A 24,707-nucleotide genomic window follows, 5' to 3' on the forward strand; every position below is an offset into this window, starting at 1 on the left:
GGCCTTACCTGTAACGATGTAGTGCGTAGGCCAAAACTATCAATATTTCGATTTATATTTTCGGGATGGCAATATATCAGTCTGGAAATATTGAGATTAGGACCCATGTTTATATTACATTTTTTTCTCATTGTCACAATGTCTTCGGAAATAAGCTCTGTAAGTGGCGGTAACTCCTCGTGAATCACTCTGTATAAATGGCTTCAATGGAACACCTGTCAAATATATCACTAGTTTACATGCCGTTTATTCCTTTAAGACAATTTTAATTATGAAGTGTATAGATAAGGCTTAAAAGGAAAGTACGGACTGAGTTGCAAGGAGAGAGCACACTTGTTCAGATCAGGAACTCGTCGACTTTGGAATCGTTCTGCAAATAACGCCAAAGGTAGAAATACAATGCATGTTATTACAAAATAGTAGAGATATTTGCTGCATGTTACTACTATTACGTCCCACTTCTCAATCAGAAAATTACACACGACATTTCATAAAAGTTCTGCTTTAATATGCATAAGCTTGCACAGCTCTGTACAATGTGGATAACCATAAGACAAAAAAGACGGATGCGTAGTAGTAGTAGTAGTAGTAGTAGTAGTAGTAGTAGTAATAGTAGTAGTAGCAGTAGTAGTAATAGTAGCAGTAGCAGTAGTAGTAATAGTAGCAGTAGTAGTAGTAGTAGTAGTAGTAGTAGCAGTAGTAGTAGTAGTAGTAATAGTAGTAGTATGTATGTATTTATTTACACTGCAAGTGGGCAAGCACCCGGTGGCAGTGGTATACGCAATATAAATAATACAAAATAAAATGATAAACAATACACAATAAAATTTACAATACACAACACAATTATACAATAACAATACAATTATATACACAATACACTACGAATACACAATACAATTTAACACAATCATTACAATTAATAATAAAACATAAATTAAATACCTAATTTTAAAATACAACCTACATATGTATAGGCCCTACATAAGTTGTAGTAGTAGTAGTAGTAGTAGTAGTAGTAGTAGTAGTAGTAGTAGTAGTAGTAGTAGTAGTAGTAGTAGTAGCAGTAATAGTAATAATAGTAGTAGTAGTAACAGTAGTAGTAATAGTAGTAGTAGTAGTAGTAGTAGTAGTAGTAGTAGTAGTAGCAGCAGTATGAAGTTTCTTAAAATTACATAATTTGTATATTTGTTCTATTATTTTGTTTTTCATTACATAGCTAATGAATTGCTGTAATATCACATATTGAAACTTTATTTGGGAGACTCTAAATTGGGGTTGCAGTATAGATTATTTTTTAGGGGATCCAGAGGGATAAAATACATAGTATTTTACATAAGATATGACAAAAATTCCATTTCAGACCATTAATTTTTTTTAGTTAGAATTTACTCTTATTTTCTTTTTCATTTCCTTCTGAGTGGTAACTGAATCAACAGGTCTAATTATCATCCTTCTTTCTCTTCTTTGCTCTAGCAAAACATTTTTTCTTGTTTTGGAACACGGCGGTCTTTATGAAAATTAGGCCTACAGTATTAAATTATTTTCCATTTGCAACTATATATATATCAAATAGTTTCTTTGCTCATTCTTCGAATTTTGCAATGTTGTCATTTTAGTTGTCGTCACTATGTCGTTTCTTACAAGGCTTCATTAAGTTTGTGTATTGATCATGGTAGCACGAATCAGTTGTAATATTCTTGTATGACTGACTTTCGGAATTTATGCCTTTACCTGGATTTCCTTAGTTTTGATAGAAACTCTTTCTGAAATCTCTCCAACAGTAGATTCGTTTGATTTGAAATCAGATTTTAATTCATTTTTGACCCATAGATATTATTTCATTACGTCATGATACATAAGTAATTGTGATGAGTTCAGCCCCTTTGGCATAGTGAATACAGGGTAGAAGGTCAGGTTTCTGGTATTAATATTATAGATATTGTGGTTTAAATACCCTGCAACATAAGAAGAACGAATTTCCATTAATTTTATTATATTAATTATATCATACCTAAGAGTTTTGGGATTAATCCCAATTATCTCATAAACTGAAATTTGTGTGGCACTACAAAATAAAACAACAGAGGACCAAAAATATGCAGAGTCTTTTAACATGTAATTTTTAGCATGTTCCTGGTATCCTGTTCAGATTAAATCACTCGAGAATGTTCTCTCGCAAAAAAATCTGAACCTCAAAATTTTGTGAAAATTTCAAAATAATATGCTCTTGGGGCACCTATAAATATTAATTTAGAGAAAATATATTTTGCATTGCTCTTTATGATATCACCCGACAACTTTTCCCTGGTATTACATTTTGATTCCATAAACTTTTTATTTTCACTCCACCCTAGCATACATACGACATAGAACTCTCGGTTTTACTAAGGAATTTTATCACTCTTGGAAATATATTGTTTTAAATCACAAATGTCATATACAATGAAAAGCATATACTCCTTACACTATCAGAAATCATACTGCTACTAGAATAAAAAAAATAAAATTCTATATACGGATATGAAATCCAGAGCAGTATATTCACTGAAAATTATATTCCAATTTTCTTGATTTGCAGTGAGTGAATAATTTTGGAGCGATATGAATACAACAGAAAGTATCCAAGGTATGCTACATGGTAAGCAGATGGGATGGCCGGACATCACGATCTTCAGTCTCATGATGCTGGCTTCTATACTTATCGGCGTCTATTATAGCATCTGGGGCAAGAAGAACGATACCATAGAGGAATATCTGCACGGAAGCCGAGCGATGAGTGTCTTACCTATCAGCGCTTCCCTTATTGTCACGTAAGCGGCAACACTTCAACCCCTTTTCACACAATGATCCTCAGGCAGTATAAGTAAAATGATTCGAAGCAATTAATGCTAATCAGGAACAATCATACAATAACAACGACTACGTGTCACAGATCAATAAAATTCTACTTTTATCTTTGTTGCATACAGACCTTCTTTAATGCAAATTAAATTTGAATGAAAAAATTGCATTAACTATTTAGATCGTATAATTATATATTCTATAATAGGCCTATTTATTGTACCATATAATAGTATAACTTAGTCTACAGATAACTCAAGGTAGGAAGATGCCTGGAGAGGGGCGGTGGTACAGGGTACAGGGGGGCATCAGTAACGAAGGGGGCTCATCTAAAGAGTAATTAGAATAATAGTAGGTGCCAAATCTAGGAAATCGTGTAGGGCTATTTTCAAAAAACTACAAATAATGCCCATGGCTTGTCAGTATATCTTTTCATTAATAATCTTCCTCGTATGTAATCTTGAAAACTTTGTAACTAATTCAACAGTTCATAGCATAAATACACGTCAAAAAAAAATTACTTTCATACTCCATCGGCAAGTCTATCGTGTTATCAAAAAGGAGTGCGTTATATGGCAGTAAAAATTTTTAATAGCCTCCCTATCGATATGAAAATGAAACTCAAAACATAAGATTATTTAGGGAAAAATTAAAGAAGTGCCTAATTTCTCACGCCTTCTATTCTGTAGGTGAATTCATGACATTCAATAACACTTCATGCAATTGATAGTCTACTAAAACTATGTGTTGTACTAGTAGACTGTATTGTAAATCTCGTCAGTATATATTTCTTCTAGACTATGACTATAAATTAAGACTTTATAATAGTATTAATTTTTTTGACTTGTTCCATATTCTAGCTGTAAAGCAATGCATGAATACCATGGAATGTTAATAAATACAATACAATACGATATAATACAATACAATACAATACAATACAATACGCTGCGATACATATTATCTAAAAAATTGATCTCTGGACAATGTATTCAAGATGCAGTCTCTTTATAATATATTGAGCTGTATTTTAATACATAGCAATTCGTTTTATATTATTCGTGTTAATGATTTATTTTCTAATTGCCTATTCATTAGTATAATATATGATACACCAATGTTCCATCATTCTTCTAGTTATATGTGTCCAAATTGTAGAATATAGTGTTATCATTAAACTTAAATGTTTCACTATAAATCGAGGAAAATAGATCACTTATTTACCTCACAATATGAACAAAACAATGAAAGGAAGACACAATATTGAGTTTCTATTTAGTCATTGCAAAGGGATCTATTTTATTCCCGATAAATTTCCATCTGAATCGCTGCTCACTCCTTCTCCTTCTTCTATTTCTTCTTCTTCTTCTTCTTCTTCTTCTTCTTCTTCTTCTTCTCCGCTGGACTCCACACCTAAACGAATACTGCAACTGTCCACGCTTCTTCTATTAGAGAAATCTGCTTCACACACTCATCTTCAAATTTCATGGATTTTTCACACGTCTTCTTCCAAGACACTTACGTAATTTCATTAATTTTTTCCTTGTCAGTGCTATGACGTCACACATTTTGAATGTAGTGTTGTTTGGAGCAATCCATAGTTAACGACATCTTAGGAAATTCCTACTGCAGCTGCCATTCTTTGCCGCACCTTCTTAACATCCATAAGAAATATCCCGGCCCCGCTTTCTATTTCCATGAATTCCATCTTAGGCCTATTATAAATTACCTCGCTAGTTTGACTATGAAGAACTTTGCCCGATAATGTATTACTCATCATAATAGAAGAAATACTTTTATCATAAAAGACAGCCACACATAGGCTAGATAATATGTTCTTACACAGAATATAGCCTTTGCAACTGTTACTAGAACTGAGCTGTACCGTTCTAGTCCACAGAACATTGCAGTAGGCGGACAGTGGTAGGGGAGATTTACTCTATGCGCTTGCGCGAACGAGACGGCTTGCTACTTTGAGGCGTATGTACTATATCAGCGTTTCTCAAACTTTTTTGAAGTGGGGACCACTTTTTGAAGTCAGAACAGTTCCGCGGACCATCTTACTCTTGTTCCCTTCGAAAGCAAATTTATCATTTTGGTAGCATATTTTAATACCAGTATACTTATATTTTAAAATTGAATTAAGATTCGGTACTTTGGTCCTCTGTTATGAATTCGGGTTGTCCCTGGCTGGGTTACAGTCGCGGCACCAGATGTGCAGGGAAAAGATGTCGAGAAGCACCACGTATACAGTGCTTTAAATCCCTATTTTGTTGCTGAGAGTAGAGTGGGAAGTCAATAGACGGATAGAGTAATAAATTTCATAAAATGTCTGTATTGGGAGAAAAAGTGAACATTTGATTGCCATTTGCTATTTCCAAACTCTGAGATTTTAAGCTACAGTATGATACGCAATTCATTCGAATCTTATTGTTTCTTGTCTTTTTTTAAGGACCACAAGGGCGGACCACAAGTGGTCCGCGGAACATAGTTTGAGAAACGCTGTACTATATGATATATTTATTTGCATGATATTTCATAAACAACGTTCTTACAAAATTTGTCTCCGCACGTTGAAATTTCGAGACATAACTGTCAAAAGAATGTGTTAAAATAATCGTTACTAATGCTTTCCTGTAAATACTTTGAACTTGGAGTTTAATTACGTCATATAATAAAGATAAATTTGGGAATATACAGTGGATACCACTTCATTTACTTGTCTATCAAAGGACATGAAAAGACGCTAAAAGAATTTGTAATAAATCGTCATAATTTGTGTTCTTAACTCAAGTAAGGTCTGTAACTTTTAGTACAATGCATATAAACTAGGCCTGAGCGTAAATAGCTCAATTGATATACTGCAGATTACACCTTAACTCCCCACTCTAGAATAACAGTAACAGTTATGTTTCGGACCGATACGAATAGACCTTGAAGGCAAGCATTCTTAAGTGACGGATTGTATAAGACATGCATCATAGTTTTCGACTCTTCTGGTTGCCTAGAATCCACTACTGACGCACAGTGCTTTATTATGTGTTCGTTTCTAAAGTGATGAAGAGGAAAGTATATGAGCGAGGGTATCTTCTTTATTTTTTTCTTGCCCCTTTATGCCAGGGCTGGTATAAGCAATAGGCCTATATGAAGTTCGTAACGACAGCAATAATTGCTTCATAGAGAGGAATTAAATTAGATCCGTTGGAATTTCCAGAAAAAATAGCAGTATGAACCTACAAATAAGAGAATTAGTAGATTGGCAAGCCTTTGTCCTGTCCTATACGTTATCTCGCGAGATATTTGTTTATTCTTCAACTATAAATAATGACAAAATTATCATTCTGATTTCTTGCGTACTGTTTATGGCAACGCTCACAACATATTAGTTAAACAAATACTCTATAAGTACAGGATCATATTCATATTATTTTGCTTCAGGTTAATTTCTGGAGTGACGATCTTGTCAGTGCCAGCAGAAATCTACTTATTCGGGACGGTCTACTCGGTTTATTGTATTAGCCACATACTTGTGAGTCTCATCACATACTATATCTTTCTACCAGTGTTCTTCGAACTCAAAATTACCTCAACATTTGAAGTGAGTATGTGAATGCACCGTATAGTGCATACAGTGTGTATTGAATTAATTTAACTAATATAAAACTTCACTTATATCGGACTACTAACTGTATATTTTACTAAAATGAGAGGAGATCCTAATAAAATTATTATTTACTTATTTAATGTGGTGTAGTTAACTACGCAACGTCAAACCTAACGCAATGTTATATGATGCAACCAAGCGACGTATTTATCTGGATTTCATGGCATAATAATATTTGCTTGGACACAAGAAAAAAATATTACATCATTACATAAGTAAATAAAATTTAACTATTAGTCATATACTTTGTTACACATAATTTTAGTTACTTGTTATAAGTCATAGCCTATTTCACTAAACACAGTACACTATATGGCGTTCCGCCGACGCATTTATACTCGTAACACAAAAATAATATAACTATCACTATCAATATTATACAGTAATTAAAGAGCTTATACAGTAATAAAAATCAAGTTAAATCCACTTTTACAGTTTTTTTAGAAAAGCTAAAAAAACTATTACATAGTAACTCTGCATCACCAATTTTTGTAACTTTTAGGTAAATGAAAACATATTCACACAAGTTTATAATTAAAGTATAGTACTTCAAATTAGATTTTCTTGAAAGATAATGAAATAAATAGATTGGATTTAAATCATTATCAACAGAACAATGGAAATAAACTATTTTCATTCAAATTGTAGTGTACCCACGCTTCACTGAACACAAATTTTATATCGCTCATCTTTTCATTCAAATGAAATTACATATTGAGGTAAGTTTAAGTAAAATAGCGATGAAAACGTTGTCCTATTATGTAGAACGCAGCCAATTGTTGCCTATTACGTTCACTGAACACAAATTTTATACCGCTCATCTTTTCATTCAAATGAAATTACATATTGAGGTAAGTCTAAATAAAATATCGATGAAAACGTTGTCCTGTTATGTAGAATGCAGCCAATTGTTGCCTATTACGTTTAGGATTGGAAGCTCGCTTTCTTGCTGTTGTTATTACTTTAACGTGAAGCAATAGATGTTTATCTGTTTTACTTATATTTTCACGAAATCTTAGAATATCAGTCCGATGCAGCCTTGAATATTGAAAAAAGATAATTTATTTTTTCGTCCAAGTCAATATGTACATGGTTGTTTCTACATAATGTTCTGCCACAGTCTAGTACAGGGATGCAGAACTGGCGAGAGAGGGGTGGAAAGCTCGGGGAAAGCGTTGGCTCCCCGTCCACAGTCCACCGGCATTGAATGACGTATCTGTGGCCCATACGCAATCACATAAGACAGACACTGAATACAAATCCCCTCCCCTACTAAGTCAATGACGCTGGGATGGAAGGAAGGGGTGAGAGACGTATTCCGAAGAGTGACGTAACGTCACAATTGTCGCCCAGTTCTCCAAGTCTGGTCTAGTATATACAGTCATGAAGGTCAATACGTAGGGAATATGCATCCATAGATAGTTGCTAACCACTAGGATCGCTATCACCTCATCACAGACAATGCGAAATAGTACCGGCACATTCTATTGTTCCTAACACCCTCAACAATTCAAACTTCGTGACTGTGTAGTTATTAATATTGCTAAAATATTTATATATAATGGTGCATCAATATTCCTCTTCCAGTATCTGCAATTGAGATTCAACATGCCTGTTCGCATTATGGCCTCAGCGCTGTGCATAATATACCAAGTCTTGTTCCTATCAATAATGGTCTATGTCTCATCGATAGCAGTGAGTCGAGGTGAGCAACAGAGAATTTTACTTGGGTAACTGTGCAGCAATTTTGAATGCAATGTCAGAAAATATAATAGCCTCATTTCACCAGACTGTTTCAGCATCAGTCAAGATAAGGCGTCACAGGCATAGGATCAATCCTTTGGAATTTTATTTGCGGCCCTAATTTGTTACAGTATCCGGCATCGCCTTCGAAGTCATTGCCCCAGTGATCTGTATTCTTTGTATCGTCTACACAATGCTGGTGAGTACTGACTTTAGGTATTGGCGTAGTTTAGGCATTAGGCGTTATTTTTCCTAACTCTATGGAGAATGTCGGGTGATACCATGATGAATCGTTGGTATCATCTCGCTGTCACTAATTCTATCGAAGCTGAAAACACAATACTTGATAAAGCTTCAATAAATAACCGAGTAATAAAAAAACTGTCACCTAATGTCCGTGAATACGACATATGTTTTCAGTTAAAAATGCATATGTGTTTGAAATTTGATTGTATGTGACAGTTTTTTAACGACAGGCGAGTATATTAGAATTGGTTATTTACGAAAGGACCTAAGTCACTAATTTTGTGAAAATGAGTTTGTAATGTAAATGGAACACCAAAGAAACTTTGGAAAGATCAATTTTTAAACTTGTGTAGTCGGAACAGGCCTTTAAACCTAAACCGAATAGTTGATGATGATGATGATGATGATGGTGGTGGTGGTGGTGGTGGTGGTGGTGGTGGTGGTGGTGGTGGGTTATGTATCACACAAGATTTGCAAAACTTCCAGCAGCTACTGTGGGAAGGGTGAGTATCGAATGATAAAAATGTAACTTAGTACGTATAACTACAGTCTAGTATATACAGTCGCGAAGCTCAATACGTAGTAAATATGCAAACATTAGATAGTTGCTCACCACTAGGATCGCTAATATCGCCTCATTACAGGCAATGCAAAATAGTACCGTCACAGTCTATTGTTTCTAGCACCCTGAAAACTCAAGCTTCGTGATTGTATATAGTAGACTGTGGTATAACTTAATTCGGCAAAGCTTCGTGAGATCGCCCTTGCGAACAGCGGAGATCAGAGCAGTGTATATTGGAGAGTACCGCATTCTTTTGATCCGACAAATGCCGACGCGGCGGCCATATTTACTCCTGCGGAGACTCAGTACACCGTAAGACTTGCGTAGGAACACAGGTTTCTAGTGTCATTTTCCATCGTTATCATGAAGAATGCCGTGTTGTTGTGCAGTTAATCAATGTGTAATCAATTGCTGTTGTACTGAATTAGCATTACAGCTTGTTGTCTATGCGGGTGACATGAATATATTAGGAGAAAATACACAAAATATTAGGGAAAATACGGGAACTTTACTGAAGCATGTAAAGCGATAGGCTTGGAAGTAAATCTCGAAAAGACAAAGTATATGATTATGTCTCGTGACCAGATTATATGAAATGCAAATATAAAAATTAGAAATCTATCCTTCAAAGAGGTAGAAAAATTAATATATCTTGGAGCAATAGTAACAAATATAAATGACACTCGGGAGGAAATTAAACGCAGAATAAATATGGGAAATGAATGTTATTATTCGGTTGGAAAGCTTTTATCATCCAGTCTGCTGTCAAAAAATCTGAAATTTAGAATTTATAAAACAGTTATATTACCGGTTGTTATGTATGGTTGTGAAACTTGAACTCTCACTTTGAGAGAGGAACAGAGATTAAGAGTGCTTGAGAATAAGGTTCTTAGGAAATTATTTGGGGCTAAGAGGGATGAAGTTACAGGAGAATGGAGCAAGTTACACAACGCAGAACTGCACGTATTATATTCTTCACCTGATATAATTAGGAACATTAAATCCAGGCGTTTGAGAAGAGCAGGGCATGTAGCACGTATGGACGAATCCAGAAATCAATATAGAGTATTGTTGGGAAGCCGGAGGGAAAAAGACCTTTGGGGAAGTTTGCGATTCTAAACAATTAGTTGAGTTTCTAGGTACAGATGTAAGTAAACCCAAAACAGAAAGGGTCTAGTAAAGATGAATCTGAGCAAAAGAAATTAATATAGGCTAAATTTTAATTTAACTGAAAATGGAAATTTTGACTTGAGTGAACAACAAGCTCTTTACTATTTGTTGGGATCAGTTTTGTTCAAAATAAAACAAAATAAGTTGTATAATATTTGTGTAAACTGTATTTCACACCTAATAACTGATAACAAGGATGAATCTATAAATTTTATTAGCATATTAGTGACTCTCAAGTCGTACATGGAAATGTCACGTATACCCTTATAAATTCGTGTTTGATATAATTCTAAATCCAGAAAAATGTGAAACGTTGGTAAAAAATGTATTGACACTAAACGATTTGAAGTCTTTATTCATTAACACTTCACCTCATACGTTCCCAATTCGTTATAATATATTTTAAAAAGTCTTATCACTATTTCAGGACTAGAATATATTTATTGTTAAGAAAATTGTCTGTTATAGCAAATACACGACAACAATTTGCTAAATGTGGCGGTCGAAATGTTGGCGTGAGAATTGCACTAGAACATTGCTGATGTTATCCCTATTGAAATGGACATAACATAACTAATAAAGTGTTATCTCTCATGAGTCATTTCGCTATGACAATAATGTTTATTAATTCTTGTCTCCTGTGTTCAATAAACCACAAAAACATGTATGAAATCGCCTTTAATCACCATCGTTCTAGCATTACTGCTTACGCTTCTGTGCCGAGCAAGGAGTAAATATGGCTGCCGCCGCCGAGAATGCGGTACTCTCTAATATACACTGCTCTGGCGGAGATAGCGTGCAGGACTTGCCGCTGGTCGACCGACAGAAACACCTGGAACGTTTACCGGGACTCACTGTAGCAACTGAATAAATATTCTTAATACTAATATGGATATTAACGCACACTTTGCATTTCCTTTCAGGGAGGGATCAAGGCCGTGGTGTACGTCGACTTTCTACAAGGCTGCGTCATCATTATCTGCAGTGTTACAGTTATCGTTCTGGGGTTGATTGAGAAGGGTGGGTTCGCTGCAGTGTGGAGCACAGCCGAAGAGGGAGGGAGAATTAAATTCTTCGAGTGAGGAAGTCTTCATAATATAATTATGTTTACTTATGGGTATTTACATAAAAATGGCTTTTAAGGAACCCGGAGGTTCGTTACCGCCCTTACATAAGCTCGCCATCGGTCCCTATCCTAAGCAAGATTAATCCAGCCCCTACCATCATATCCCACCTCCCTCAAATCTATTTTAATATTATCCTCCCATCTACGCCTCTGCCTCCTTAAATGTCTTCCTCTCTAAGGTTTTCCAACTAATAGACCTACTCCATATACATTTCTGGACTCATCGAAACGTGTTGCATGCCTTGTCCATCTAAAACGCCTCGATTTAATGTTCCTTACTGTGTTAGTCCCGTAACACACTTGAAGAGTTTTCGCCAGCGAGAAATGTGTTGCGAGAAAGAGGCGAAGAGCCTTCCTCCACACACTTGGCGAGTTCTCGCTATCACAGATCACACCTCGCTATGATCATCTATGCACTGCCTTCATGCAGAAAGCATTTTTCTGATTACAGTAATGACTCGTTGGGGGAAATATTATAGGTTATGTATTTACGTATATTGTCGTACTTAAATATATAACCTGTAAGTTGCGACGGTTTTACCTGGTGGCACGTGTTGGTTGCGCCAATTGCGATGGTTGCCCTCCTCTCTGTCTCGTCGCAGACAGATGAGAAGTCGACTAGCTCAGTCCGACGTCGGTGGAAGATCTTGTCTCCCGGTAGAGGCGATCTCTTCTCAGGGACCTTGTGGTTTTGTGGGCGTAGGATATAATATGATGTTTGTCATTCTCACGAAAAGAAAACCAAGGAGTAAAGTTCCACTTAGTATATTTATTCGACTCACGTCCCTTAAATGAGTCCAAGCGACGGAATACTGGCTGTTGTCTTCCGTGTGATTTCGGCGTCTCGTCTAATGCCAGTTTAAAATAGCTGCTGTCACTTTTTGAGTAAATCATAAAGCTAAAAAGTGAGAAATCTACACTTTATCACTTCGAGCGGCTGGAAAACTGAGAATGATAAGATATACACGATCGTAACAAGTGCCGGTAAAATTATTAGTACTCACGCGATCGGCTCACAGGCCGTAGATTGTATAAGTGAGTAAACACGCCACTGGCCGGCAGTCTTCTGACCAAACACACTATCGGCTCACTGGCCGGTAATATTCTGACACGCGTCTCGGTACGCCGTCCTTTTAAATACTCACTAAGGTGACGCGCTCACCAGACGCTACTATTGTTTGCAAGCTTCGAACAACGCTACAAACGCGTTCCTAGACGGGAAAAACCCCCTTATGCTATGCTAAAGTTCAGTAACCTACCTCGCGTCTACTGGTTTTAAATGCGTTAGGCGCCTGTCAGACTGAGTGAATAAAGAGCCTATTACGCGCTTCGCTGATCCCCGTCGCGTAGGTTAAACATCTCAAAGAAATATAGAAATATCTAAAATGAAGCTATACTATAACTTATATAGGAGAAAAAATATCTTACTATCGCTGGACCACCTGACTACAGCTTCAAATTAGGCCTATAATGTCGTACTTTACGAACTACGTACGAACGCTGTGTTGAATCTGAGTATTCAGATGATGAGGAAGTGGAGTTACATAAACATATTTTGTTCATGCAAAGAAGAAGTAGGTCTAAAATTAAAGCCAGAAATATCTGAAAATAAAATTGTATCTTAGGAAAATAAGGGCGAGTTTTGGACACTGGTTTCGATTTGAATGATGATATGTTTACGCGTTATTTCAGGAGTTTTTTTTTTTTTTTTGCTATTCATGATATGATAGATAATTCTTTGCTATATTCTGATTAAAATTACGTAAACTGTTAAGACCTATAGATACATTATTTCAAATGTTCAATCAATACTATTAAATCTCATCAAAATAAAATATAGCCATATAGCCCTATTTATTTTCAGATAATCTGATATTTGTCCCCAGATTTCTTCTTTAAGTTTCGCGTTTTTATAGTTTTCATCCCATGTATCATATAAATAGGCCTACGGGTGATATCGTACAAGTTCGATAAGTTTCTGACTGAAATTATCAGCCAACTTTCCTCATTTTCAAATAAAAACAATACAATTCATCGCCACCTGTGATATCTTCTTTTACATTCAATCGTCATAAAGAGTATAAAATGTCAAACATTTTTGATAAATGTGTCAAGAAAATTCGCTGAGCTACCGATTCCAGCGAGAAACTCGCGCGAGGTTGTTGCCTTGAGCGAGAATCTCTTCCAGTGTGTGGACGTCCATTTGAATCCATGTTATCAATTTTTTTAATTTTCTCGCAACACATTTCTCGCTGGAAAAAATTCTGCAAGTGTGTTACGGGCCTTAGGTGAAGAAAAAAAAATGCGTGCAGTTCTGCTTTATATAACTTTCTTCATTCTCCTCTAACTTCATCTTAGATCCAAACATTTACTAAGCATCTTATTCTCGAACACCCTTAACCTCTGTTCCTCTCTTAAAGTGAGAGTCCAAGTTTTGCAACAATACAGAGCAACCGGTAATAAAACTGTTATATAAATTCTAACTATAACCTTTTTCGAGAGCAGACTGGCTGACAATAGCTTCTCAGCTGATTAATAACAGATATTGCAATACTTATTCTGCGCTTAATTTCCTCTATAGTGCCATTTTTTTTTTGTTACTGTTTCTCCAATATATCTGAATTTTTCCATCTTTTCAAAGGATAAATTTCCAATTTCTATATTTCCATATCGTGCTACGTTTTGGTTACAAGACATGGAAATTTTTTTTTTTTGTTGAGGTTTACTTCCAAATCTAGATTTCCTTACTTGCTTCAAGTAAAATCTTGTGTTTTCCCTAATTGTCTGTGAACTTTCTCCTAACATTCTAACATATTCAAGCCATCCGCATGAACACGCAGCTGATAGAGCCCGTTCAATTTAAAACGCTGTTTTCGTGGACTTTCCTAATGGCATTTTCTACAGCAAATTAAAAAAGTTAAGGTGATAGTGCATCTTCTTGCTTTATCCCGCAGTGAATTGGAAACATATCATGCAGTAACTGGCCTATACGAACTATGCTACACGCTTCATTGAGACACATCATGCCCATAACTTTTTTTGTTGAATATTTTCATAATTTTCGCACCGCCACATGAAACTGAAATGGAAGTTAATTATTGTGCTGCAGGCTCCTTTGATTCTTCTAGTATACACAGCAATCAAAAGTTAATTTTGTAATTCATTCCTTTGCATTTTTGCAGAATAATAGTTAATGCACAATGTTGCGAAAACGCAACACTAGGCAGATATGAAGGGTACACGGGAATAACGATCAAGGTCCATTTTAGAAAGTTTCGAGAAAAACGAATTTTAACGTTTAAGCACTTAATACTTTGTTATTTGTGTATTTAATAGAAATTGACGTAGTGGAATATCAAGAACGATTATTTCTTATTACTAGCTAGACCACAGGATAGTACTTCTTTTGCACTATAAGATCGCATTATTAACTCAATTTCGATTTTTGATGGACCTTGATCGTTTTTCCCGTGTACCCTTCATATGGGTTAATTAATCGAACTAGTTTGTTGAGAGTACCGCTTTCAATAAGAATATTATATGTGTTGTCTCCTAACCGAGTCATAAATGCACAAATAACTGATGTACTTTGTCCTTATAATTCAATTTTTTTATCCAATGCCCAAATAGGGTATGATTTTAAAACGCTTTAGCAGTTTTTGTGTTAAAGGCAGTGTTAACATAATTTTTAATGATTTCATTACACATTCCGTTCGAATGTCCGAGAACAATGAACGACTGCGAACAGCTTAGCCATGGCAAGACGTCTGAGCCGCTCAGCAGTGAGAAAGTTTCTGGTAATGACTATTCCGATGTTTGCGCGCAAACTTAGCATAAATAACCCTCTCTTTCAACAAATGGTGCAACGATGTATACTGCAAGAGAAAGATTGAGAACCCTCAAAACTGATGGATTTCAAGATTTGGGGACTTAACTTGGCCGATAATCTTGGATCTGAGTGTACTAGATTTCTTTATATGAGGTTATTTAAAGTACAAAGCCTTCCAGAATTGCCCACGTTCTATAGAAAAGCGTCAAGGATGCATATGAAAAGAAATAAGAAACAGTGGAGTGAATAAAAATATAGTAAATGCTGTTCCTGTTACTTTTAAAGGAATGTGCTACTATTTATTATTATAATTATTATTATTATTATTATTATTATTATTATTATTATTATTATTATTATTATCATTATCATTATTATTGGCAAGTACTGAAAGTTTAGGGAAGTACTTATATCTTTATTTTATTTATTTATTTATTTATTTATTTATTTATTTATTTATTTATTTATTTATTTATTTATTATTTGTGTGCTGAACAACAGCCAGAGGCAAATTATAGTTCAGCGGTAAGAAAGATAATTAAACTGTACATTCCAAAGCTAGTTTTTTCGCATTACTGTTGTCTTAGAGAACCATTATTAATTCACTGGTACTTAGAGACCAAACCTTTTACAATGTAACTTTAGGGTTTATGGAAATGCATTTTGTATGCCACACGAAAACGAATATTTTCCCACCCGTGTGAGAAGAGAAAGTTTTGGTTTACTTCTTAATGATGGTTGATAATAAATAAATGTAAATATTTTAGAAAATGAAAAATTAGGTTCCTTTATCATTACAACGTTGTTCTTGCTGAACAATGGAATAGGAATGACGCGGTAATATAATGTACTCTTATAAGACTTGCCACAAAACCGTTTTACAAATGGAAAATCATATAAAATATATAACTAGTTTATGTTTATTCCTACAGGATGAACCCTTCACCCTTCGAAAGAATAACTTTCTGGAGCATGGTGTTTGGAGGCACTTTCTTTCTCATTCCATTCGTGACTTTAAACCAGAGTATGGTGCAGAGATATGTGTCTCTGCCGTCGTATTCCATGGCACGCATGTAAGTTTCTCAGGTAGCCTATTAGTCATACTAGATGACAAAGAAATTCTGTTAATATTTACACCTTTTTTCCAGATCAGTTGTATTATCCACGATAGGTATATTGATTCTATCTGTGATGAGCTGCTTTACAGGACTTCTAGTTTACGCCAAGTATAAAGACTGTGATCCCATTACTTCAAAGGTAAGTTCATTATAGTGATGATGATGATGATGATGATAACAATAATAATAATAATAATAATAATAATAATAATAAACAAGGACAATGTTTGTTTATTAACTGTCCGGAGACGGCTTTGAACCTCATAATTGATATAAATAAAACAATAAGAAATAATAATAATAAAATTACAAATAATAATAATAATAATAATAATAATAATAATAATACTTACTTTAAGGAACCCGGAGGTTCATTACCACTTTCGCATAAGCCCGTCATTGGGCCCTATCCTGAGCAAGATTAATCCAGTCGCTACCATCATATCCTACCTCCCTCAAATCCATTTCAATATTATCTTCCCATCTATGTCTCGGCCTCTCCAAAGGTATTTTTCCCCCCCCGGTCTCCCAACTAAAACTCTATATGCATTTCTGTATTCGCCCATACGTGCTACATGTCCTGCCCATCTCAAACGCCTGGATTTAATGTTCCTAATTATGTCAGGTGAGGAATACAATGCGTGCAGTTCTGCATTGTGTAACTTGCTCCATTCTCCTGTAACTTCATCCCTCTTAGCCCCAAATATTTTCCTAAGCACCTTATTCTCAAACACACCCTTAATCTATGTTCCTCTCTCAAAGTGAGAGTCCAAGTTTCACAACCATAAAGAACAACCGGTAATATAACTGTTTTATCAATTCTAACTTTCAGATTTTTTGACAGCAGACTGGATGACAAAAGCTTCTCAACCGAATAATAACACACATCGCCCATATTTATTCTGTGTTTAATTTCCTACCGAGTATCATTTATATTTGTTAGTGCTGGTCCCAGGTATTTGAATTTTTCCACTTCTTCAAAGGATAAATTTCCAATTATTATGTTTCTATTTCGTACATATTCTCGTCACGAGACATAATCATATACTTTGTCTTTTCGGGATTTACTTCCAAACCGATGGCTTTACTTGCTTCAAGTACAATTCCCGTGCTTTCACTCATCGTTTGTGGATATTCTCCTAACATATTCACGTCATCCGCGTAGATAAGAAGCTGATGTAAACCGTTCAATTCCAAACCTTCTCTGTTATCCTGGACTTTCCTAATGGCATACTCTAGAGCAAAGTTAAAAAGTAAAGGTGACAGTGCATCTCCTTGCTTTCGCTCACAGTGAATTGGAAACGCATCTGACAGAAACTGACCTATACAGACTCTGCCGTAAGTTTCACTGAGACACATTTTAATTAATCGAACTAGTTTCTTGGGAAAACCAAATTCAATAAGAATATCATATAAAACTTCCCTCTTAACCGAGTCATATGCCTTTTTGGAATATATGAATAACTGATGCACTGTACCATTATACTCCCATTTTTTCTCCGTTACCTGTCGAATACAAAATATATGATCAATAGTTGATCTATTATGCCTAAAACCACAATGATGATCCCCAATAATTTCATCTACATATGGAGTTAATCGTCTCAAAAGAATATTCGACAAAATTTTGTACGGCGTCAACAAAAGAGATATTCCTCGAAGGTTAATAAAGTTAGTCTTGTACCCCTTCTTAAAAATAGGTACGATTATGGACTCCTTCCATTGTTCTGGTACAATTTCCTTTTCCCAAATAGCAAGTACAAGCTTATAAATTTCGTTAGATAGTGCGCTTCCACCGTCTTGTATTAATTCTGCTGGAATTTGATCGATACGTGGAGACTTACAATTTTTTGGTTTTTCTATCGTAATTTCGACTTCGAAAAGTGTGGGTTCGGTTATAAATGGTTCAGCAGTTATAATAATAATAATAATAATAATAATAATAATAATAATAATAATAATAATATTGGCTACAAAGGCCTAATATTTTTATCCTCATATCTTTTGCCAAATTTAGTTAAATTAAACATATTTCTAGTTTTTCTAAACACAAGGACACTCTTTTGTTGATCATATAAATAAATACTTTGCATATTTTATAATTAAGACATATTATTTGACTAAAAACTATAGAAAAGCATATCTTTTTTGCCACATTACAATAGTTTTAAGAGTTCTTCAAGTATTATTCACATGGTCTGTATCAATAATAGAGAGAGATTTTATTTAGGTTTGGTTTTTTATTCTGGATCTCCTTTACTCAGAAATATTTCGTGCTTAAATGAAGTTTGAAGGTAACTGGTTTCACCAAATGTAAGTTTTGAAAATAAACAGAACAAAGGAATGTTAGAAATATAGCCTAATTGTTGATGGTCTCACCTTCGCCCTCTACAGCTCTCCAAAACATGCGACAATTAGGAGTTATTATGTCATATTTCCAATACCTTTTAGGCATAAGTTCATGCATATTTCTACAGTTCTAGGTCAGTAGAAATATGCATGAACTTATGCCCTAAAAGGTATTGGAAATATGACATAATAACTCCTAATTGTCGCATGTTTTGGAGAGCTGTTGAGGGCGAAGGTGAGACCAGCAACAATCAGGCCATATTTCTAACATAATAATAATAATAATAATAATAATAATAATAATAATAATAATTATTATTATTTATTATTATTATTATTATCATCATCATCATAATTATTATTAAGGGGCGGGTGTTGATGACCTAAAAATCCACTTAAAATGATAATTAAAATGCCCTTTAAAAATGGAGAAATGACATATAAATTGAGGGAAAGAAGACAGAGGACGGACACTGGAAAGTTTTCTTTGCTCAATCGTACTATCAGGGATTGGAATGCTTTACTTGCAGACTTACTAAAGGCTTTACCAACAACCAAAAACGTATTTAAAAATAGGCTTAAGGACTTTACTAATAGACGGTAATTATACACAGTATGTAAAGGATGTAGATGATATTTTGTTATTGAAGTGTTGTATCAGTGAAGAATTATGTTGTGTCAGTGAAGTGTGCTGTGTAAGTGAAACGTATTCCTGTCAGGGAAGCTTTGTAGTTTATAGTGACAGTGCAAAGTATTTGAACAGTGAAATGTTTTTGAAGTGTTAGTTAAATCAGGATAGAATCAGTGAAATCTGTCGTAGTTTCAGTGCAGTGAGTGAGTTGACAGCGAAATGAATGTAATGTGGAAAGGTACTTGTGCAAATATGAACATATCATACTCGTGGGTTCTAGTTCGAACTTAGACTTAAGATACAAATTAGATTTATTTTAAATGTTATTTTAAGTGATCGTGCTTCATTTAATTTAGAATATTCCAAATTATTATTATTATTATTATTATTATTATTATTATTATTATGATTATTATTAATTATTGTTAGTATTAATTATTTGTATTAATTATTGGTATTATGACTCGGTTAAGAGGGAAGTATTATATGATATTCTTATTGAATTTGGTATTCCCAAGAAACTAGTTCGATTAATTAAAATGTGTCTCAGTGAAACATACAGCAGAGACCGTATAGGTCAGTTTCTATCTGATGCTTTTCCAATTCACTGCGGGCTAAAGCAGGGAGATGCACTATCACCTTTACTTTTTAACTTCGCTCTAGAATATGCCATTAGGAAAGTTCAGGATAACAGGCAGGGTTTGGAATTGAACGGGTTACATCAGCTTCTTGTCTATGCGGATGACGTGAATATGTTAGCAGAAAATACACAAACGATTAGGGAAAACACGGAAATTTTACTTGAAGCAAGTAGAGCGATCGGTTTGGAAGTAAATCCCGAAAAGACAAAGTATATGATTATGTTTCGTGACCAGAATATTGTACGAAATGGAAATATAAAAATTGGAGATTTATCCTTCGAAGAGGTCGAAAAATTCAAATATCTTGGAGCAACAGTAACAAATATAAATGACACTCGGGAGGAAATTAAACGCAGAATAAATATGGGAAATGCGTGTTATTATTCGCTGGAGAAGCTCTTATCATCCAGTCTGCTGTCCAAAAATCTGAAAGTTAGAATTTATAAAACAGTTATATTACCGCTTCTTCTGCATGGTTGTGAAACTTGGACTCTCACTCTGAGAGAGGAACATAGGTTCAGGGTGTTTGAGAATGAGGTGCTAAGGAAAATATTTGGGGCTAAGCGGGATGAAGTTACAGGAGAATGGAGAAAGTTACACAACACAGAACTGCACGCATTGTATTCTTCACCTGACATAATTAGGAACATAAAATCGAGACGTTTGAGATGGGCAGGGCATGTAGCACGTATGGGCGAATCCAGAAATGCATATAGAGTGTTAGTTGGGAGACCGGAGGGAAAAATACTTTCAGGGAGGCCGAGACGTAGATGGGAGGATAATATTAAAATGGATTTGAGGGAGGTGGGGTATGATGATAGAGACTGGATTAATCTTGCAGAGGATAGGGACCGCTGGCGGGCTTATGTGAGGGCGGCAATGAACCTCCGGGTTCCTTAAAAGCCATTTGTAAGTAAGTAAGTAAGTAAGTAAGTAAGTAAGTATTATTAAATGTACTTTTAATTATCGTCATTATAGAGTGTAATTAGTTACCACTGCCACCGGGTATATACCCATTGCAGTGTGAATAAATACATACATACATGAAATTAAGGAAAAATATATTTAAATTTTATTCACCGTACTCGCACCACAACTTCTTAAAAATTAGTCATCATGTTTCAATGACTGACCTGAAAATCTCGGAGAGACGAGGCAACTTCCTGGAGCTTAGCAAAGATAAAGGAAAGAAAAACATGCCACAAAATGAAAGTTTTAAGGAAAAACTATAGATTTTAATGAGGGTTTACAATGTGTTCCAATCAGGGGTGGTCTGTCAAAGCCCTCACTTAAACTAAGTTGTTATCAAGCATTTTATATTACTTCAGTGAAGCCTTCAGTGGAAGAATGGATGGACTTCAGATTCTGTTCCAAACTATAAAACTCAAACTTCACTGTTATTCACTTACTCAATACTAATGACCTATTTGCTTAGAAAATGATTTAACAGATCTATTGGTAAAGAAGAAAGTTAAATGCATTCCAAATGTTCTAAGAGTTTTTCAAAGTATTAAAAATGACCAAAAAGTGCCGAAAAAAATATAAAAATGACCTATTAGTTCAAAAACGTCAAAAAAATTCAATATAAGAAATAATTATATTACGTTCATATTAAGATAGAAAGGATTTCTATATTAATACGCATCGTCCTAATGTGAAAAATACAAAGATGACTTTTCACCAACATCCGCCCCCTAATTATTATTATTAAAAATAAATAGTATTTTGTGGGGAGAAGATCAATAACATCGAGACCTTTGCGTCAAGACAAAATTGAAATTTTAAATCGTCAATTATTCAGTTTAACTGAAACCTCTTGTTTACTTCTAAAAATTTTAGAATCTTTTCTATATATATACGGTGACCTAATCTGTTAAATATTGTTGTATTGTTATATAAACTTAATTAACCAATAGAAAATTCTATTAATCATTTTCTATATGTTTTGTAAAAAATGTTGACCTCTGATTTTTCTTAACAGGCAATTCAAAGGCCAGACCAAATAGTCGTGCATTACGTCATGAGTTTCGGTTCTACAGTTCCTGGTCTACCTGGTTTGTTTATAGCAGGGATACTAAGTGCATGTTTAAGGTAATATTTTAACTGTACAAACTAAGTTAAAATGTGGTCTTGTGCAATTAATTTGAATCTCATTAGGTGATAAGCCTGTATAGTAATGGGCCACAGTCTTTCAAAGTCTTACCGTATACAAATGTTAATACATTTGTTAAATAATTAAAAAAATTGTTTGATAAAACAAATATCTCAGACAAAATTATTTTTTAAATAAAATCACTATTCTATAGAAAAATTTCTGTTCCTATTTAATGAAAATCATGTTAATTTACAATGAATTTGATAAACTACACCGATAGTAAATAAAAAAGTAAAATATTGCAATAGTTTTCCCCCTTAAAACAAAGATATGTGTATTCAAAATTCTATTCTCTCAAAAACAATTTTTTAGATGAACATCTGAAAAGTTAAAAACTCTCTTGATATGATTTTATGGCTTAAAGCTGTGGCCAATTTTCTACTTCTGCTTTTTGTCTGTGTGTTTCGGTATTTTGTTTTGGTGAATACATACACAGAAAATTTAGCGATAAAATTGATAAATGACAAATAAGCCTATTACTTTCTATTTTACATGTATAACAATAAAGTAATAATAATAATAATAATAATAATAATAATAATAATAATAATAATAATAATAATAATAATAATAATAATAATAATATGAAAATGAAGAAAACGGATTGCAAGTGTTCCACAGTTACAATACGGGGTTAAATGGGCTTCTGTGGTTGAAAACAATTGAGAAACACTCTCCTAGAAGAAATAAACTATTCTCAAAGGGGATTTAAACCACTCTGTTATGGTATGAGCAAAAAATTATGACGTATCTAATTGGGCTGTCCTTACTGTTCAATACTTTGCATATTCTCTGATAGGTAGAACTTCGTAAAAATCGTAATAACTAAGAAAAAAACTGTATGTAATGGAAGGCAAAGCTGTGTAGGCCTATTATAGGAAAACTCCTTACGAGGTTTGCTCAGACACCGAGCTACGGCCGTGATTGAAATCCCTTTTGAGTTGTCTGATATTATTATAATTTACTGTTAGGTTTTCCACAAATTTGAGGGTCATGCTCTTGGCTAATCGTACTAATTTCACTGTGTATTTCCCCCCTCTAGTGTTATTGGTGGCTCAGAGAGACACGGGCGTGGAGAAGACGATAGTCCAAACAGCACTGCCTACAGCTATTGCACGGTTCGAATTAATATAGGCTATTTGCTTCATGTGGCGAAGAACTTTGTTTTTATCGTGATGAGAGAGAAGAGAACTGGATCATGGTTGAAATAATCAGCCTGAACCACCTGTAGATTAATATGACATCAGACATTCTTTCTACTTACTTACTTACTTACTGGCTTTTAAGGAAAACCCGGAGGTTCATTGCCGCCCTCACATAAGCCCGCCATTGGTCCCTATCCTGAGCAAGATTAATCCATTCTCTATCATCATAACATTCTTTCTAGTAGCTTTTATTAAAAAAAAATAAAATTTATCCTATGAAGAAATGTGTAATAATCAGGCTTAGGGTCCGGGACACTTTTGGGAATCAATGTACGCACAACTTGACTACTGTATAGAGTTCCTTGAACATAGTAGACAGACATACATACTGTGAATGTAAACGACGTCAATGTGTTAATAGTACAATCTAGTGACGGTGGAAAATGAAGTAGGGTACATACTGTACCTCAGAAGTTTTCATGTCCCTCGGCGACATTGAAGTCGTAAGCGTTAAAATGAACAACCATTATTTTAATTTTTAGTTTGTTATTTAACGACGCTGTATGAACTGCTAGATTATTTAGCGTCGATGAGATTGATGATTGCGAGATATTTGGCGAGATGAGGCCGAGGATTGGCCATAGATTACCTGGCATTCACCTTACAGTTGTGGAAAACCTCGGAAAACCCCAACCAGGTAATCAGCCCAAGCGGGGACCGAACCCGCGCCCGAGCGCAACTTCAGACCGGCAGTCAAGCGCCATAACAGACTGAGCCATGCCGGTGGCCATGAACAACCATGTAGTACATACTTGCAACTAATTCGTAAAAACTGTTCACTATACAGTATATAACAGTCTTGTTCGTACAGCCCTTATTTTTGGGATAATGTCTGTTTTAACTGTCAAATAAGATAACAATTTTGTTTTCTCCTTCACATATGCCTATATAACTGTGTGCAGTTTATTCGTAATATTCGCTATTAGATTTAATTATAATGTATCTTTAAAACATCTGTTGTTATTTTAAAAAGAAATCTCCATTATTCGTTATGTTCGATATGCAACTTTTCTGTTCGTACATTTACACGTCTTGTCCTACAGTGAGTCACTGAGTTATTCGGACGTGAAGGGTGTAAGTGCGCTAAGCACATTTGTCTCTTTACATATAACTTTAGAATGGAAAAATATAATTCTTTACTCTTGTCACACACACACGCACGCACGCACACACACACACATATAAAATCATATCTTAATTAAACATATACGTTAATAGTTATAAACAGAAATAAAATTCACAATAAATTGAAACTTAAGTCATTCTTTGGTTAACAAAAATATTCGGAGACAGGTCATATTTCTAAATAAAATTAGTTCTGTATCTGTATAAAAATATTCAATACCTGGCTGGCCTCCCTTTCGTTTTTATAACTTCTGCTAATCATTCAGACATGCTTTGCACCAATTTTCTTGTGTAAACCT

General features: G+C 34.6%; 1 protein-coding gene across 1 annotated transcript in view; it reads left to right on the forward strand.

Annotated features, from left to right (window-relative positions):
• The first annotated feature begins 321 nt into the window (after positions 1 to 321).
• The window catches only part of LOC138711587 (sodium-coupled monocarboxylate transporter 1-like), a 37,732-nt gene continuing 13,346 nt past the window's right edge, over positions 322 to 24,707 (forward strand). The window contains exons 1-9 of the mRNA XM_069842737.1: positions 322 to 388; positions 2,582 to 2,813; positions 6,283 to 6,442; positions 8,096 to 8,213; positions 8,383 to 8,450; positions 11,153 to 11,307; positions 16,117 to 16,257; positions 16,333 to 16,441; positions 21,905 to 22,014. Of these exons, the coding sequence (XP_069698838.1) occupies positions 2,605 to 2,813; positions 6,283 to 6,442; positions 8,096 to 8,213; positions 8,383 to 8,450; positions 11,153 to 11,307; positions 16,117 to 16,257; positions 16,333 to 16,441; positions 21,905 to 22,014 (1,070 nt within the window). The 5' untranslated portion in view covers positions 322 to 388; positions 2,582 to 2,604. The remainder of the gene's footprint in view (positions 389 to 2,581; positions 2,814 to 6,282; positions 6,443 to 8,095; positions 8,214 to 8,382; positions 8,451 to 11,152; positions 11,308 to 16,116; positions 16,258 to 16,332; positions 16,442 to 21,904; positions 22,015 to 24,707) is intronic.

This window comes from Periplaneta americana, chromosome 13 (assembly GCF_040183065.1).
Source record: "Periplaneta americana isolate PAMFEO1 chromosome 13, P.americana_PAMFEO1_priV1, whole genome shotgun sequence".
Taxonomy (NCBI): domain Eukaryota; kingdom Metazoa; phylum Arthropoda; class Insecta; order Blattodea; family Blattidae; genus Periplaneta; species Periplaneta americana.